Here is a 21,213-nt window from a genome sequence, read left to right as displayed (position 1 = left end):
TAAAAGTAAGGATACCATTGTCAAGCAGTATATTATATATATATATATATAAATATGTTGTAACGCGGAGAACTAAGTGTGAACAGTAAACTTTGAAGTCGATTATCTCTGAAATGGGTTTTCAACCGTCGTATGTGGATACGACGGTTCGGATGACCGCCGACGACATGTACAATCATGTTCAATCGAATTAAATTTAGTTACACCGAAAAACTTGCAAATTACACGTTGAAAATCTAAAAGTATTCTCTTCATACAAGGATTTGTTTTTCAAAATTTGCTTAGGATTTTCTGGGTAAGTTTAGACTGGCAGAGATTGGCAACTTAAGTTTTGTTCGTTACATTATTTTTTGTTTACCCTACATACATGATGAACTCTCTTTTCATCATACAAATGTAATGTATTTCAATGTCATGTTATGTGGAGCCTTCATGTAAACAGTATTACAATTACTGATAAAGCTAGCCTAAATAAAACAAATGGAGATATAAATAAATAGAAAAAGTTCAATAGAATACTGAAAAAATGGACATATGCAAAATTCTGATTCATCCGTTGAGCGATTTCAAGTTTGGAAATGCCATTAATAGGCTACGGCCATGCATGTATTAACATTCAGATTTGCATAATGGCAATTCAGAGTTCTATAGATTCAACAACAAATTCAAATCTCAAATCCAACATAATGACAAAATAAACACACCATAATGGTTACTTCGATGTTTTTATCAGCTTTTTAAAAGAAATTAATTAAAATAAATAGTTACAACATGAATCAATAGACTTAACCACAAGAGTTCGTCGAATGTGAATACCCCCCCCCCCCCCCCCTTTGCCTTGGAGTTGGAAACAATGTACATGTATACATGCAATTTTCAATCATCTCATCCTGATATATGACTTGAAAGATTCAAGATTTTATTTTTAAAGGTCTGTTTTTGTATACTGAATCGATTCTTATTTCTTACACAACAGAAAGTGCTTTGATTTGATGAAGCAATGAATCATTCACTCAAATGCCTTGAAAAAATTCACATCTAAATGCATGTTTATTTATTCATATCGGATATTAAATTAGATGCATTCAACCTTTCTCTTTTCCTCTCCGCCCGAAGCAATGCAAAAGGGAGATTTTATTTTTCCAGTAGCACAAGTTAGTGCACACAGAACTCTCTATCCCCAATCAACCATGAAGGTCTGCAAAATTACAATTCTAATAATGGTATCGCTGGCGACTACATTGCGCCAAACACTGTAACTATGCAGAGATAATGATCATGGCAGTCGTGTGAGATGCAAGATGTATTCAGGGATGCGGCGACTGTGGTGACGAAGGTAGCGATGCTCTGCGTTGTGTGTGTTTCTGTGTGTGCATGTGGACTGTGCGGATGGGTGGAAGCGTGTATGGGTTCCCCTATACACGTACTGTCTTTGTGTCTCAATGTGCACATGGAGGAGAGGTGTGTATAGAATAATGCATGAAGAGAGAGCCCCAAAATGCCCACCTATTCAGCATCTCTCTTCCACAAATAAAATGATTGTCGTCCCATAACATATGTACTCCTTGAAGCAAACACATGTGTTTGAACTTCAGCTCATGGAAGCAGATGTTTTATCAGTTTTCCTCCCCCTCCACCCCCCCCCCCCACACACCCGAAACATGAAATACATCTCGAATGACCTCCACGTAGCAAAATAGCGAATATGTATCAACTGGATAGGGAGTTTGAAATTCTAGTCTTCACATCTATTCAGCCTTCGTTTTGAGTAAACATGTTCGGAGCCTGCATTGTAATATTGATTTCATTCCTTCATAACAACATGTTTCCAGGCAACATAAAGCACATGGATAAAACAGTATCATGGGTGTGGCTACATCTCCTGTAAACCATGGGTGATCACATTAGCCTGTCATGTAAACATTTTGATATTCCTATTGTGTTGTAGTGACAATTCCATCACTTTTATTTCCTGGCTCTTTGGCAAAATTTGAATATGACCAATAAATCAGATTCAGGGCCCTGTTGATAGTGAACAGGGTTTGATTCCTACTTGGTGCACGAGCTACGAGGGCCCTTTGGTCAAAGCATTTATCCTCATTACCCATTCCCTCGCAGAGGACCCTAAGCCTTCAGTTCCCTGGTACATTGCATACAAGCATTCATACTTTCTATTAAAAAGCAATCACTTAAAAAAATCACCATCAAGTTATAACAAAAATCCCATGAGGAGGGAAAGGGTGCTGAATTCATCAAAATTGCTAATACATTTTATCAATAAGAAAGCATCCACCTATTAAAATTGATGCTCCATGAAGGGGGAGGGGGTGTTCTTGAAACTATTCAATAATCCTGTCTGTACTGATAATGGAATTGAGTGATCAGAATTTTCTAAAAATCGATGACGAACGTTACATCTAACTCCATCATCAAACGATCATATGACATCATGCTTCACTTAAAAAAAATCACATGAAAAGAATCAGATAACTTCCATTAAAATAATTCATAATGTGCATATTACATACACTGTACAAGTGTACAGTTTACGATCTACAGAGAGTCATTGGATTCGATTCTCCCCTCCCTGGGGAATATTCCATGCAGTTGCAATGTAAGGCACTAACGATGCTGGTCAAGCTACAATGACTTTGACATCCTACCAGGTAGACCCATTTATCACCCGGGTGGAGAGTGGCAAAATGTGGATTGATGCCTTGCCAAAAGACGTTAGGCGGCATTGAGATTTGAACACACGACCATCTGATTACAAGGCCAGAATCAGAACCACTTCACCCTTGGCTTCTGTAATGTTTCACAGTATGGTAGAAAATATTCCTTTGAGAGAGGAGAGGGGGGAGGGGAGACAGCGAGACACCCCCCCCCCAACTGATGTATTTCATCCAATCAATGCCAAGGGGAACAATGACTATCATCTTCAAGTTGTGCAATCATAATTTACTCTTTTATTCACATGTAATGAACATTGAATGTAAAATGGATGGAGAGGGAGGGAGAATGAGAGATTGAGATGAAATCTATCATGTACATGTATTATATTTACCCACATCAGTGGAAATATGAGTGGATAGCTTTTGTTCTCATCTGGCTTGTAGAGCTTCAGATCTCCATCACGGCTACATAGGCAGCTTGCCTGCCTGCCTGCTTGCTCTGTGTCCATGACTAATATAATAGCTGAGAGTCATGACAACTGCAGTATGCAAACAATACTTAAACGCAGAAGATATTCTCTGCATGCATGCACAGGTACTTGAAGGAAATATTAATCCCCATAGAAACAATGTGATTCTGCTGACGTAAAAGAGGAGAAAGCTGCTTTTACGTCTTATTTCGCTTCTTATCGATAAGTATTCACACAGAAGACTTGAAAATTCACTGAAACAAAAATGAATTGAATATCGTTTGCTGAACATTTTGTCTTTCACTTTCTTTTGCTTCAATGCATTATACAATCAGAGTAAAATTTGCTAAACTTTGTTTTGATGCATCTATATGCAAGAAGATGAATACCCGGTATGAATGGTCAATATTCAAAATATTGAGTTTGTACACCTTGATCATCTTTGGCTTGCCAACTTGGGCAAAATGTTCCGTACATTTCCCTTAAATCTTAATGATTTATATTGAAATTCTATTTTTGTATCATGTCTACTGTGCATTTTCAAATTTAATTGAGTTCATTTTAACTCAAACTAATCAATTACAAAAGAATACTGACAAGACCAACTGATCTAATTCAACAAGCATGTATGTTATGATATATGTTTGTTATGTTATGGATAAATGTATCATTATGAATGAAATGAATGCAGAAGAAAACAAATCAAATCAAATCAAATACGATATCAATTTTTGGTGCAGCAAGTTATACTTCGAATTTTTTAGTATTCCGAGATGAATTTATGAAGATCAATTTTGAATGGTGTTGTGTGTTAGACTTGATTACCTGTTATGTAGTTACTAAATCATTCTAAATGTTCATTATTTGAGCTGGAATATGATAAAAATGGATAATACAGGATTTTCCCATTTCCTTTGAAAAAAAAATCCTCATATTACACGTTTCATCTAAAATACAATCTACAATGTACATAAAATACTTGATAAGTTATGTCAAGATCGGCATATTTCAAATTGCTGCAATTATGGCTATATAGAAAGTGCATGAGTAAGTTGCTTGATGTTTCAGTTTCAAAATTTGAATAGAAAATAAAATCCATCATAAAATCTAATAGCTCATAGTCCCTCTGTGAATTCTGAAAACAAAGACTTACAATCTATAAATATCTATCCAAAACTATGTTTTCCTTCATCTTACAAAAGAGCTGGCTTCATATCCTGTATTAGTGACAGATCAAATGACGTGGCTTAATATATTTTCTCTGCGCTCCCAAACGGAGTCCATCCTTGCAATACCACAATGATACCTGCATGTGATTTGATTCCATGAAGTACCCGTGTAAGTATGCATGTTTGGCTGGAAGCCATGTTGGATTCCACAGGATATCAATCATGCATAATGTACTGAATGATTCCCCCTTTTCAAGAGATATTCATACACGGAGTACAGAATATCAAATTCATTAACATGAATTCACAAACATGCGTTGTAAACATGAGTGATTTTTGTTTCGACCAGTTTCCTGTATCCAAGCTGTAGTCTTTAGTCATTACGCATAATTCATGTCCAACTTGAATTTCTAAGAAATCAAATGCATGTTCATAGGTATTCCTGGAAAGGCTGGAATACATTAAGGTGTTCAGACAGTACAACATGCATTGTACAATGTGCGTTGATATTGCAAATGTCACTATTCACACAGATGTGAATATACCATGTTGTTATCTGTTATAATGGGGAGAAAAAAGGGAGGGAGGAAGGGGCAACTTTAGGAGCTTTTCCACCATTTTGCTCTGATATTAATAGACTGGTAATTGTTAATAAGCTCAATGCACATGAATGGTCCAGAGGATATTCCAGGGGCCAGGGTTGAAAAACAAAAGGATGAATTGAATTGAATTTATTACAGAACGTCACCGGCATGTAACTCATGGATGTTAATCACTTAGGCCAAGTTCATGCTTCCACTTTTCAGGCCAGAATCAGCGTTTTCATATGTGAATAATGTGATTAGTCCAAAACACGGTTGCGTCCATGCTTACTTTCATTTAAACGACGTTTCAAAACGCTGATCGTAAACTCACAAAAAGGTGCGTTTGTAATACCATGGTCACATTTGTTCTACGGCTGTTGTACAGCGAGTCGAAAACAACCGTTTTATCAATTTTGATTCAAACCACCTATATGTAGTTGGACAAAAAATATTGAAACGGCTGTTTTCGACTCGCCGTAGAACAAATGTGACCATGGCATAAACGTCGTTTGACCAGAATCAGGCTTTCTGGGGAAGTATCAACAGAACCACGATCGTAAACGTATTAAAATGACGTAATTTGGTACATGCTTCCGGTGAGATGAAAATCCGCAGGCAAATACAGTCGCATTGCTCCATGGTCGCATGTTACCTCCATGGAATTACCTCTCATCTTCCTTGTTACATTTGCATGTTGTGATAATTGATTTAAGTACTATCACTACTCTTCCAATTTGTCATTAGGATGAATATTGAGGGATTTACAAAAAGAACCTAGGAACATGATTCGCCAGATGCCCAATGCAGTAGCATAAACCAATATATATTTTTATTATTTTCATTATGTATACTGTAATATTCTTTAGTTTTTCTCACTATTATCCTCACCATGGTGGAAATTATATGGCTTTGTCAAGTAGCTCCATGCAAAATTGTTTGATGTTTAAATAACAGTCGACGTACCTTCCCCATAACAACACTCAGAAAAAAACTTTCGAAAAAGGGCGCGCCCAATTTGACCTAGCTTTCTTCCTCAACAAAAATTACGATGCGAAGCAAGCTGGAGATCGTGATTTCACCTCTGAAAAGTTAAGCATAAACAGCACTACCAGAACCACGTTTACGATCGACATTTTGAAACGTTTGAAAACGCCGATTCTGTCCTCGCTATGGAAGCATAAACACACACTTATTTACAATTTTAAATGTTGGTACCGAAATTTTGAAAACAATGAAGCCTAAAATATCTACATGTTAGCTAAATAAAATTTCCAATTAAGCATTTCACTTCACCACAACTCAAGAAATTGTTTGGTGGAACATTATAAAGCAACTTTCTTTCTAGAAATGTCAACATATTTTTTTTTACAATGTCTTATAGTGAATTTCCAATCATGATATTTATGGGATATTGATTTAAAAAAAACATGAATAATGAAAAAACACAAACATTTCAATAAGGTCCTTTGGATTGTGATTCCTCATATACAATAATGGGAAAGGGATATGACTATTGTACGGTAACATCTTTTGATATTTTCCTTATTGTGTCATTTTATATACATCTTCCAATAAGAACTTCTGCATAGTAATTTACAGTACACAATGAAACAAATGAACATTCATATGTGCATTGTTGTATTGTTAAAATATTTTTTTACTGATTATCCATTATTACAGTTATACAAATATTTTTTCTAATACAGTGTACATAAAATGAATTGATTCCATGCCAGGAAAAAAAAAGAAATTTTATTATTCCAGAAATTGAGAAAACTGTCTTGAAGTGATTAGAAAATGAAGAGGGGGGGGGGAATAAACCCACTTTTTGGAATGCATATTTCAATAGAGCCAAGTAGTAGTTTACAGGGGCTCTTTTGGAATTCATTACGGATATTTTGAATATTTAGGGGCAAATTATCCCTTGTCCCTACATGTTTTTTGCCTCATTCAAATATGAATACAAGTAAAGGGCCAACACTTCACTGGATAACCTGAAGGTTTTGGTCATTGAAGAAGCGTATTAAGGAGCAATCATTTGCATTGACTTTTTTTAAATTCTCTTCCAGGATAGCCATAGGAAATACGAGAGGGCGACGGGAAATTTCGCCTCCATGAGAGCCCAAATAGCCCCTAAAATTCCCCAAAGATGCATGCTTTGGGGCGAGTGGGCGACCATTATTTTAAGAGTCGCCCCTAGACCTGTCACAACAATATTAAAGAATATTTTCAAAAGATCAATATTCCAACTATGGCAGAATGATATTTAATTCTCTTCCAGGATAGCCATAGGAAATACGAGAGGGCGACGGGAAATTTCGCCTCCATGAGAGCCCAAATAGCCCCTAAAATTCCCCAAAGATGCATGCTTTGGGGCGAGTGGGCGACCATTATTTTAAGAGTCGCCCCTAGACCTGTCACAACAATATTAAAGAATATTTTCAAAAGATCAATATTCCAACTATGGCAGAATGATATTTGCATTCACTGCATTTTCTTGCTTGTTGCCCCTAAAAGTAGCCCTTAAAATGATAGAAATAGCCCCAAAAATTCTGCAATAGCCCCAATGTCGAGAAAAAGATACATGTAGCCCCTAAGAAATAGAAATTATTTCTTACTCTGTTACCTTTCTACCAAAAATAACAAGAATGACATTTGAAAGGTCACGATAAGACATTTCACCTCTTTCCAAAACTTTTTGTTTCCACTTAAATCAGTAACATGCATACACTATTCACGCAGATTCAGCCAAATGCATATATATATATATATATATATATATAGGATACTGAACCCTTATAAGATTTGATTTTACTTTTTTCCCCAATGCAGGAAACAGAGAATACACGCCTTTTAGGATATTCGCAAGAGGAAAAGAGATTAGTTTACCAGCTTCAATAACGTCAAAGGAAAATAGGATTAAGAATTTCCCTTTATCTAAAGCAGATTATAGGGATTTCGAAAGTGAAAAAGGAGAAAGATTAGTACATATTGACTCGGCTCGCAGGTTGAATCCTCGAGCCGAGTTGAACACTGCGAAGAAGGGATCAGAGATCGCGTTCATACGTACATATAAAAAGGCGAGTTCAACACGGCTCGCGGATCTCGAACGGAAGAAGAATTATGACGTCACAAATTAAACGTGGGAACTTCACCGCCGGAATCGAATCTTGTCCGTGCGAACAACAACAATGCCAAAAGTGAAAGCGCGCGCAGTGACCTAGGTCAAGAGAGTTCGACACGGCTTTCTGTTTACACACGAAAAAATTGCCGAGTCTGACTCGGGTCGCGGGTTGAAACCTTCGATTTTGTAGGATCGATAAAGCCGTGTTCGACACAGCTCGCGGATCACTCTGATCGCGTTTACACAGCATAAAATTGCCGTGTTGAGCACAGCTCTCGTGTTCAACCCCCGAACCGAGTCACTGTGTAAACACTGTATTTATGAGGCTGTCTGCAATTTCAAAGAAGACCAGAATGATATTGTTGGGATATGTTAAGATGAAAATTAAAACATGAATTAAACATTTGCTATTTTCATTTGAACAAAATTGAAATTCAAATAGGAGCAACTGAAATTGTTTGTCAATACAAATTTGCACATCCCATATCTAATTTCATGTCTAAACTAGCCCCATCCCTCTAAAAAGTAATAACAGCTTTAATATTGCAAAGCAGCAAAATTGCACAATTAAGACGGAAGCATACGGCCTGGAGGCTATAATGTTTTCCTCCATGTTTGAACTACATCTACATGTAGATGTATAAGGTTTGTGTTATCACTGCCTTCAATGATTAATGTATCACAATAGGGCCGTCTGCACCATCCCGAGTTTTCAAATAGTGCGCTATTTTTGATCCGGCAAATTATCCCAATCAGAACAATCTCGAGGTCATTTGCAATGGAGACGCAATTATCATGCTAGTTTGTAGGATAAATCTCGAGATTGCAATCCCAAGTCAACTTGGGATTATTTGCCAAATAGCATGCTATTTTACGAATTATCACACTACTTCGTAGGTGCAGACGCACTCAGGATTATTTATTCACGACATCAGACCATAATGCATCGATGCCTCGCTCTAGCAGGAATCGCTCTTCTTGCAATGGTGGAGACGGGGTTTCTTGAATCTTGAGATTAATCGCGAAGAGGACCGATCGGGATAAAATCTCGAGATTGAGCAAAATCGGGATGTTGCAGCACCCGGAATGTTTTTATTCCGGGTGTGAACAAGAGCTACCGGGAGGTTGCAGAGTTGACACCTTTTTAGCAGAGTTTCTTGAAGGACTATACAGTACGCAGTGGCAATGGGGTTGATGTATAGAAGAGAGTAGCAGGTGATTTTGAAGAAAAAAAATCACACCTAGTAACACTGACAATACTGACATTGATACATGGGTACAAATACCACAACATTTCTGTCATAATTCATCCACCTCATTTACAAAATACACCATATGAAAGGAAGAAAATATTAACGATCTTTACCATTTCCTCATCCTCTGCCAGAACCAGATCATAGGCACTGAGGGCCACACAGAAGATGATTGCAGTCACACCCTCAAAACAGTGTATCCATTTCTTTCTCTCCGACCTCTGACCTCCAACATCGAACATTCTGCAAAATGATTTAATGATTTGTTAGCTTATTTATACATGTACATCAAAATTTTGCATCGATCAAAGATAATTCAGCCACAAGAACCCTTGTTTTTGACATGATCATTTATTAGATATAAAAACGTGAAAAATGAACATTGCCAGGAAAAAAATCAAAATATTATGCCTCAAAATGTACATGCAAGAGTGTAGACACCAACAATCACAAATGGAAATTCCCCAACCAGATGATGCATCATCCATGGGGATTTATCAATCAAGATTTTGATTTCTAATGGAAAAATTGAATATTTGGCTTTTTTTCTGGTGAAAATATAGTAGAATTTACACATCCTTCGGGATAAGTTCCCGAAGTTACGAGCATGCGCAGTATGGTCTGATAAGCAGGCAAGGCGCGAGATTCAAAATCACTAGCCCAGCAGCCACCCACACCACCGCGCCCAACGACACGCTGGGCTAAACGTTCCCGTAATTTTTCACATCGCCAAAATACCTGCGACCTTGGAAAACTCCCCACGAAAGTTCTCGTAATTTCGCCAAGTACCTACTATTTAGCGGGTATTTTCTTTCGGGGAAATTACGCGTAGTTTGCTTTCACATTACCAAAATACCTGGTATTTTCTGATCGGGGTAAATTTCCCGATCAGAGAATACCTGGAACTGGCGAACTTCGAGGCGGTCTGATGAAACCACCTAATTTAGTAACCGGTAATTCATTGACCCCCCCTTCCCGATAACAGGCACCTGTTACGCCGCTGCAACGAGGCCTCTTAAACCGCGGAACCTATGAAGGGAAAAAAAGTCGGTCTCGCGGACCCTCGCTCTAGCGGACCCTCGGCCTCACGGATCCTCGGCCTCGCGGACCTTCGGTCAAGTGGTCGGACCCAAAAGGTAAAAGAAAGTAGTTGCAGCAAATGATTATCCGAGGACAAAGTCTTAAATAAAATAAAGGATAATGGTCACAATATCATCATTGATCTACATCTGGTAAATCAATGTAAACTATCAAATCTTTGTGAAATCATACATGTAGCTGAAAACTGATAATTCTGATGATCACTATTAAACACACAGAGGCATATGTGGAACAGTGTATTGATATTGCTTAGAAAAATACCCAACATTCGATGGAATTCTGTGCTTATTTTTCTCATTTCTCAGCAATTACATGTACTTATTTTATTCCAGAGCCATTTGGCACATATTTTTATTTATATGTACAAGCACTTTGGTGGTAATTTTATTGGATTCTCTTCGAAATCATTTTGAGATCGTTACCACAACTGGTATTTTTATCTTTAATCTCTTTCTTCATTTTACATGTACATGCAACCAAAATATTTTTATACCTTTTCTTACTCTTAGGCTTAAAACAAATTCTACACACGTCACAAGCGTCATCATTTCTGATGAATCCTTACAACTCTTCTACATGTACACTGTATGAAACAACATACATGTATATTGGGGTGAATGGAGAAAACAAATAAATCACAAAATAAATTTCCTCTTTACGATTCTCCAATTTCTGTGAACAGCAATAAATGATACTACTACCTTACGTAAATCATGATTCACTGTTTTGTACCATTCAAATGCTCCCTTTCTTTAAATTTCTCCCATTAACTCATTTCTTGCAGGGAGGGATTCACACTCCATGTGTTAGATGACATCTGCGACATGATAAATAGCTCATCCCCACACGGTGGTTATGACACTACACAAGGCTCACTGCACTATTGCCCCGATCATAGTCTTGAAAACAGGGTAATATCAATAACTATCACCTCCCTAATGCACTATGGAAATAGTTAACATGTAGGATGAAACATACATTCATTCCGGTATAAATTGCAGAGTAATTTTGAGCATGGTCATTATTTTAGCTATCAATGCCAGCACGAGACAGAAAATTAATTGCCTTGGCACACGGTACAAAAGCGTGCCATTAAAGCCTAGACTAGCGCGTGATGTCTTCCCCCTCCTACATTAGACGGATTGGCTGCTCCATGGGAATATTTATAGCTGCATCCACGCATCTAGTGATGAGATCCGGGCTTCGCTCCAGGTATGGGATTCAATATTAGTAGGCTGGTCTCAGACGTGTAATTGAAAATTTAATAAATGATGATTTTTGTGGGGATCGATCTTTGAAGCTCGACTGGATATTACACTTTTGTTCTTTTAGCGCTTGCATGTAATAAAATGAGCATGGACAAGGCTCAATAATAGTAATGAATTGTTGAACTTTCACAAACATTAATACAGCACTTGAAGTTTAAGCGGCACAGTTACTTTAATCCTACTTGTATATTGTACATTGTTTTATTTTGCTCATTAATAATCAACCTGTTTTATTTATCAGTATACATGTGCAGTACATGTTCATGTAAATGTACGTTTACACCTACATGTATCATGACTCGTCTTCCAAAGTTGACATTTATGAAACTGATATTTATCAAATTATATCAGTTATCATTAAGACTTAGCATTACACTATTTAAAAGAAGATGAAAGCTTTTAAGAAAATTTCCTTGATTAGAAGATGAAATGATGGCTCCTTGCTCTTATAATAAAAGAGAGCGCGAAGGAGAGCAGTTAATTTAGAGCGGGAGGCTGATCACTTCATTTGCCCACCAGCAACTTCTTGCTTTGCTTTATTAAATATAGTCTTTAATCATACTCTCTTCATTTTACTCAGGAGTACCAAGGTCTAAATGAAGTTTTGCATAATGATACAATCACTGGCCTGTCACGCATCAACATAAAATAATCCTTTGATTAAACACATACATGTATACATTTACAAACAAATGGAAAAATTACTTAATTCATGATCATTTGAATTATTGAAATAATTTAAAGGAAACCAAAACTCAAGAAGAGAAGCAATGAGAGGAACAATTCAAAACAAGTTTCACCAAAATCGGTTGTGAAATAAGCTAGTTATAGATGTTTACAAAGTCTTATTGTACTTTCTATAGGGATCCTCAAATTGGCAAAGTTGATTCAAAATGGTGGAGTTTGTGGACAATCTCTATTTGTTTTGTACACAATTTTTCAGATTTTCCCCATTATCTTTCAAATTGCATATTGCCTCATTCTGTCATGGGAAAATATAATTCACACCACATACATGTATTTCAAGGTCAGGAGATGATGTGAAATATTTAAAATAAAGGGGGAAATCTGAAAATTTGTGTGCAAATAAATGGAGGGTTGTCCACAAAATCAGCCATTCTGAAGCATGTTTGCCAATTTGAAGATCCCCATAGAAAGTACAACAAGACTTTTAAATGTCCTAACTTGCCTATTTCATAACCGATTTTGATGAAACTTGATTTAAATTGTTCCTCTAGTTTTACTCTTTCCAATAAGATTGCCTCTCTTTAGGTTTTTGATTTCTTTTAAACTTTTTAAAGCATGAAATTTAGCAGCAAATGATGACACTCTAAAGGCTATAAACGGAGACTACAGGTGTGCAGGTCCCGCTGACACTTGTTTCTGATAGGCTACAACCTCTAAACATTGCGTGGCAAGGTAATACATGACATGTACCCTTATGGTTTTACTGTACATGTAGAATGCGTTTTGCCTGGCAGTCTGGCACAGGCTTTCCTACACATTGAAAACGATTTGAAATGCATCGCATGAAAGCTCCTACAAGTATCTGTGTATCATATATCAACATGATGATGTTACAGACTTTAAATTTTGATATGTTTTATAGGGCAAGGCCACCCTACTATTCCGTTTAGTCTTAGTAGCATACAGCTTTTGTAATCCAAAGTTAATATCTAGATTACATGTAGGTACATGTATGTACAATCAATGTTTTGATACTACATGTAGATAGCTGGCTTGAAATGAGAAAGTGAAAATATGAGAAAAATCTGTGCCCCTGTACATGTATGTGCAAGTATTTCATGGGTTGCTTCATTTAGTAGCCTAGCGAGTCCTTCATATTTCACAATGAATTTCAGAGACACAATTATCAAGTGCAACTTTGGAATATGCCACAAACAGCTTAACGCAAAACTAAATTTCAGTAAATACAATATTGATATTTGTAGGTGGGGAAATCTAATATTTTGGGGTTTGTGAAACTGTTCATATAACAGATTTTTATTGAAGACATGTATGCATAAAAAGATATTGAATATTTCACTTTCTGGCGTGGCTGTAGTAGACCTCCAAAAATATTGTTTCTTTTCATGCTCCTACATGTTTGTATACTTTATGTTCGTGCACATATATGTCCTTGTACATACATGTCCTTCAAAATAATGAATAATCTAAGATGCATGTATTGGAGAAAACAAGTAGGAGAGAAGGAATGTTAAAAAGCGATTTAATATCATTTTTTTTTTTTTATGAATCAAATCTAGTTTAATTTATGCCTTGTTATACCTAAGTAAGAACTTAGTATTTTTATATATATATATTTTTTTTCATGTCAAGTATTTACAGGGTCATTTTCGTGGTGCACTTTGGATGATTGTATTCAAAGTTAATTTTCTACAGGTACCCCATTTGGGGTGCCTGGATATGTATTTCTCCTTGCCGAAATTAAGTGCACTGCGAGAGTGACCCCTTAATTTTAATTCAATTCCTATGTTAATACTTTATATTGCTTTTTGTCTTGTAATTGTTTTAATCTGTAATTCATGTTCATTTCAGTTTTTACTGCGAGACATGATGTTTTTAATAAAATCCATTTATCTATCTATCTATCATAAGAGATACATCTGTAGGATGGGTGCATTGGTCCACAACAGTCAGTACATTACACTTGGGGATAACTTGATGTGTAATATGAATTGCTTTGCAGAAATTTCATTACGGTAAGTTTCCATTAATTTTTTTTCACCAAAATTACATGTAAACGTTGGATCGTACTCACTTGAAGTGAAGTTCCTTGAAGGTGAAATGTGTTTCGACGATACCAGTGGTCTTGACTCTTGTTCTAAGAACATCTTGTTGTGTAGGGATGTAACCAGGCGCTGACAATCGATCCAAGGCATTCAGGTAACTGATGAGAAAGAAATATTGATAAAAGCACGTGAAATGAAGAATCAACATGAATTACCAGTTCTACAAATTACAGTATTATGCTTGATTTTGATTTGATTTACCTTTCAACAATTACATGTACATGTATTTTGTTTGTGACAGTATTATAAGAGGAGTGTGATGAGTTTATTTTGTTTTATTCTAAGAATTGACTGAGGCTTTGCCCCCCCCCCCACTCCTGTGCATTCACCATCGCTCATATACATGTATGTACATGTAGGCCCTACACAATGCAGACATATAAGGGATGGTCCGGGCTGAATATATAATACATACATGTAGAGTAGTATTCACTAAGCAAAATGACGAAAATTTCATCAAAATCGGATAACAAATAATAAAGTCATGAAAGTTTAAAGTTTACATGCAGCAATATTTTGTGAAAACAGTCGTCATGAATATTCATTAGGTGGGCTGATGATGTCGCGTCCCCACTTTCCCTTTTCTTAATATTACATAAAATCATAATTATTTCATTATTTCATACTTGTGTGAATAATATGTCTTATAATGAAATGGAGTTGCAGCAATGAATATCTAATGCACTAAATCAGTTGTCAATCAACTTTCTAGTTCTTGGAGGAAAAAAAATTGAATAAACCTAATTTCATATAATAAAATACAAAAGAAAGGAGAAATTTATATCTCAATATATAAAGTAAAATTCACAAAGCAAAATGCTGAAAATTTTATCCAAATTGGATAACAAATACAAAGTTATTGAATATTAAAGATTTGCATTATTCTGGTGAAACAGTTCTAGGCATGTCTTTATGAATATTCATTAGGTGGGCTGATGTCATATCCCCACTTGCTCTTTTGTATTTTATTACATACTTAGGTTTAAAAAAAAATACCAAGAACTAAAACAACTGGATTGACTAATTGCATTAGTTATTTATTGCAGCAACTTATTTCATCATAATGGAGACACATCCTATGTATGAAATAATGAAACATTATGATTTCATGTAATAACAGAAGAAAAAGGAAAGTGGGAATGTGACATCATCAGCCCATCTAATGAATATTCATGACGACTGTTTTCACAAAATATTGCTAAAGTTTAAAATTCAATAACTTTGTTATCCGATTTTGAAGAAACTTTCTGCTTTTTGCTCAGTGAATTCTACTCTATTTATCAATATCAAGCTATAAATACTTTCAGCACGGACCATCCCTTTAATATACAAGTAGAAAGGATGACTATTCACATGTAGGTGCCATAAAGCCTAGCTATATCATAGCAATATGGAAAAGCAATCTGTAGGGTCAAAACTGGTCAAGCCCATCAGACATCCCACTGATGGCGCACACTAAGACAGAAATATATCAAGTTTGTGTTTCTATCAGCCCTATTTAAAAATAATAGCCTGCTACATGTACATGTATTTTTTATCTATATAAAGTAGAAATTAAATATAAAACCAGAGTTCATACGAATTTGCGTAATTTGGAATAAAGCTTTGCATTAAAGTGACCTACATGTAGAGTACAGTTGTGCTAGAAAGTTTAATAGTAACCCCCACCACAAAATGCACTCCTTCATGCTGAGTGAGACTACAAGTCTACAACACTACAATATACTGCAAGCCCCAAGAGACAAACTTTATTGAATGTAATATCGTATTGATCATCTGACTTCACAATGGCAGAATATGTTCATTTTCTGGTGGGGTACACTAACATTATTGAGCACCAATGTGTACATGCACTGAGATGTCATTTTGGAATTACAGCCAATTTAACTAAAATAGGCTTGAAAGTTATTTTTGTGTTGTTTTTAGCAGGTAGTGCACTATTTGCAAAAGCAAGTTTAAATATTTCACAAAAGGCAGAAAGTCACTCGGGTTTTCAACAAGGTCCATATTCAAGAAATGCTAAAACACTCTTTTAATTGCATGCTCTTCAAAATGCATGATGGAGCCCAATGTGAACATATGTGCTCTACTGTGTAGCAGGGCTCAAACAAGACAAGGAATCTCGGCTGGCCGAGTATACCCCCTCTCACTTGGATTAATGGAGACCTATGGAAACTATCAAAGTCAAGAGTTATTAAACTCCAACTGATCAGAGTTCAACTTAAAGCTTGTTAAAGCAAACTTGGTCTGAGAGAAACTCAACTACAGTACTGTAAAGACGAAACTGACTGCTGGGCCATGATCTTGGTTGGGTGATTTCCTCTCAATTATATTTTTCAAGTTCTTCCCTTTTTGGGGGGGGGGGGGGGGGGGGGGTGGCTAGAAAGGCACATGTACACAGTACGGAAAACCAAAGTAGGCCTACATGTATTCGACATTTTCAGACAAAACAGTCAACTTTTAAAGGACAAGTCCACCCCAACAAAAAGTTTATTTGAATAATAATAGAAATATCCAACAAGCATACGTGGAAAATTTCATCAAAATCGGATGTAAAATAAGAAAGTTATCACATTTTAAAGTTTTGCTTAATTTCATAATATGCACATCCTGGCTGGTATGCAAATGAGGAAACTACATGTATGGCGTCATCCACTCACTATTTTATTATATGAAATATTCTAATTTTCTCCTCATTGTCAAGTGATACAACGATTAATTCCTCCCTGAACATGTGGAATTAGCATTGTTTAATACTATATGTTTCAGTCAAGTTGGTCCTTAAATTGTCAAATCTATAAAAAATGAAATATTGCATAATTCAAACAATAAAAAACAAAAGAAATAATGAGTGATGGACATCATCGACTGACTGGCCTATAATGTGCATATCACTGTTTTGTGAAAAATAAGCGAAACTAAAATGTCATAACTTTCTTATTTTACATCCGATTTTGATGAAATTTTCAGCACTACATGTATGCTACATGTACACTGTAGTTTGATTTTTCTTTATTTATTCAAGTCAGCAATTTCCTGGGGTGCACTTGGCCTTTAATGAACGAAGTCATCATTCATAATGTCATACAAAGTAATTATAAATAAATTATTCCCCAAAGTCCGAATAAGATAGTTGTTGACATTTCAATACCTGAAGATCCCCCCCCCAAAAAAAAATGTAAACTTTCATCTAGAATTCAAATAACTTTGTATCTGGTTTCTGTTGGTTTGGAGACTGGGTTAATACAAGTTTAAATACATCGAGTTCCGGCAAGTCGACTTAGTACGTTACTTTCAGTTTCAGGGGCACTGCCTTCCTTTAGTACAGGTACATGTACGACCAAATGTCATGAAAGCTACTTGTACATGTATAATAATCTTGTCTATTGTCTCTTATCCTAGTGGCTGTAATCATATAACACTTGGCTATCTACTACAATCAATAGCCTGTCACTTGTGAGCATGCAATCAAATTGAATAGCAGGATACAGGCAGTCATAAATTTAGCACATGAACTTGTGAATCATTTTGTCATCACTTAAAAATGGTCATAGACACAACCACATTACATTTGAAAAAGGAGAAAAAAAAACACAATGTATGTGGCATACATGTAGAAAAATAACAAAACTTTCGATCCATTTTGTTAGACAAATTTGGTCCTTTTCACATGTGAACCTTGAATCATCATTGTAATGATGATTGCAGGCGTTGTGATTCTAATCATGTTCTAGTTTGGTTTCACACATGCTAAAAATTCGTCATAATATTAATAAAGCGTCATTTTCAAACGTGAGTGACACGACAATCGGAGAGTTTTAAGGGCTCATATCTTCAAACTCAAAGGTTATGAATCAATCATGACTACTATATTATATACAATGTAGGACTGGCATGGGCCACTACGAGTTTGATTTGAATTCAACAATTCGTTTAGTAGATATGATTAAAAAACGGTGCGTGAGTGACACGACAAATTTTGGACATGGGTTTCTGACCACTAACACATATGGTTGGATTCGTGCCCAAGTAGTTGTCATGGAGTACTGTGAGTACCAGTAAATGGATATAAATAGTGTACCTATCTAACACATATAGTCAAAATCAATCAAACCTTCTCTATGGAAAATGGTACCCTCCTATATACCGTGAGTGACACGACATCCAAAACGTGAGTGACACGACAAGTGCAAAAATACAACATTTATCTCAACATTGAAAGTATTTTTTGCATAATGTAGAAGAGTAAAATACCATTAACCAAAAAACAAGCTTAATTACATAATAACTGCTTTCTTTAAAGTTCATAATATGTCATACTGATGTTTTAATCTTGGTTTATGGTCATATTTGCCCATCAACTCATATTCCCTATACCATACCACATTGTCACACTAGGGCTTCTACCACTCTCCTCTTTAGAGGAGGGGGCACTTGAAGGAGGTGTTATGAGGTCTTGGCATTGACATCAACTCAAACATTCTTTTTGTGGCCTGATATCATTCAAAACTTTAAATCTTTCTCCCTTTCTGTATATGAAAGTTTACAGAGGAATACAATTCAGCATCCACAAGGGATGGAATAATTTTTCCCTGTAAGAAAGGTATTCTCAATAGTCACTCACATCATCTGGCATGGTCTGGTAGCCAATGATGTCATGTATGACTCCTTTTTCTTGAAATATTGGATTACAATATTATCCTCCTTTAATATTTCAGGCATTGTCCAAATAGGACATGGCAGTTTAAATGTCTTTTTTGGTACCAAACCACAATCATGTTGCTGCACACTTCAGATGGACTATCAGCAAATCCTTGAGAAACTTGGGAATTCAACTCAACAAGCATAGGTTTTCTCCTGAACACTGCTTGTATGTGGACCCTCCCAAGGCAGTACATGTAGGCACTATACCAAAATTCAGAGCTATGCTTTTAGCTGGAATCTTGTGCCTTTTCATTGCTAATTATTTGATCATATACCATACCACGGGAATCCAGGGAAAGCCACAAGGTGAAAGACGCAGTCAGTACCTGATTCTTGCAGTCTGCTACTATTACATAACAACTACAAGTCATTAGCCTTTCCTTTTCTAAGCCCTTGGATGTCACACTAAAATCCAATTCAGCATCCTAACCAGGCCCCCTTTACATGTATACCTCAATAGCTTTTTCCCCTCGAGGTCCAGCTCTGTTCTTATCAGGGTACCCCCCCCCAAAAAAAAAAATTGATCTACTGGTACATGGCAACCCATCCAAAGTTGCTCAAATCAAAATGCGGTCTTGGTTGGGACTTGTTGGGACCTACATGAACATGCATCATTTTGTTGTAATGAATATGTGTAAATGCAAATCTGCTCTGAACACACATTGGCCCGCTTTCGGTAGTTTGCTGTTCATACCCTAAATAGTAGTTAATCACTAGTGGTATGAATGGTGGCCGAACAAATAATGATTTTGAACTTGGCATGTAGCTGCTTCAAGCAATATCCAAAATGTTCTATCAAATCTCAGTACATTCTCACCTGAAATGTTTATGTTTTCTTGCAAATTTGTTTATTTCATGTCCTGGAATACAAGCTTTGTGGCAAATGAAAAGGTTGATTTAATCAATCAGAAGGAAAAGAAAAATATTTTCTTTTCCGAATTTGAAAAAATGTTTGGTGTTCATGGTGATCGCTTATATCTCATGTACACTACTTTACCACTAAAATTTCTGCAAATTTCAAAAAAGGATCCCTGACCTTTCTAGCTATGAGTATAACAAAGAAAAGAAAGGTGAACTTTCTGCTCATTTCTGTAAATGGAGACAGAGAATGTTCAAGTAATACCTAGGTATGACTTGAACCATCACCATCACCAACCCTTTATGCATAATTGTAAATATGTCCATTGCTAAAGTATTGTGGTTTTTCTCTTGATACATTCATAATTTTGTGTTGATTGATTATGTTGTTATATTCTTAATCACAGTACATTCACCAAAATATGAATTAGGATCCGAGTCTTCACACCAATGGAAAATTGTCAGAATTTTTTAAACCAAGGCAACCACGGAGAGGAGAGAAAATAGATGAACTCAATGTCAAATTCAATATTTCCATAATAAGGAGTAAAATTAGGAAGATGGAGGAAATTATTAGACTAAAATAGGCCTAAATGATGTCAGGAACAACATTTTGACTGTATCCCTGGTAAAACGCTTCAAAAATTACTGGATGTCCTTTTTATACACAATATAATACCGTGAGTGACACGACATTTCGTGAGTGACACGACATTGTGAGTGACACGACACAACTTTAACAGTTAATTTTAGCTTTACCTTAACACATTGGACCAAGTTACTTTATATACAATAAGGTACAGATAAACTGTATTTGCTCCAGTACTGGGATAAATTAATTTTCAGAATACACAGCTCTAGAAAACTTTTTGCATTTAAAACGTGAGTGACACGACAACCAGTTTTGAAAACTTCGAAACCCAATTTTTTTCAGAAAAACACTTCAAAGAATTTTTTTTTGCTATTTAGGAGTTAGATACAATACACAGCTTGTATCTTGCCAACAAATGCGCTTCTAATACAAATTTTATATTGTGATAGGCAATGTGTGAATTTTAATGCAAAAATCAACATTTTGTAACATTTAATTTCCCTTGCATAAAATTCACTGTATCTCAAGACATAATTAATAATTTTATGTAAATGAAATGGAAAAATATACTTTAAGATGTCTAGTTTCTAAAAACATTGAAGCCT

General features: G+C 35.9%; 1 protein-coding gene across 1 annotated transcript in view; it reads right to left on the bottom strand.

The window, feature by feature from the left end:
* Positions 1-21,213, bottom strand: part of LOC446190 (guanine nucleotide-binding protein G(i) alpha subunit) — a 64,191-nt gene that overhangs the window by 19,464 nt on the left and 23,514 nt on the right. The window contains exons 5-6 of the mRNA XM_041604792.1: positions 14,424-14,552; positions 9,386-9,515 (exon numbers count right to left, since the gene is read on the bottom strand). Coding sequence (XP_041460726.1) covers positions 9,386-9,515; positions 14,424-14,552 — 259 coding nt within the window. The remainder of the gene's footprint in view (positions 1-9,385; positions 9,516-14,423; positions 14,553-21,213) is intronic.

The sequence above is a fragment of the Lytechinus variegatus genome, chromosome 3, assembly GCF_018143015.1.
Source record: "Lytechinus variegatus isolate NC3 chromosome 3, Lvar_3.0, whole genome shotgun sequence".
In the NCBI taxonomy this organism is placed as follows: Eukaryota; Metazoa; Echinodermata; class Echinoidea; order Temnopleuroida; family Toxopneustidae; genus Lytechinus; species Lytechinus variegatus.
This window is presented reverse-complemented; position numbering and strand designations above follow the sequence as displayed.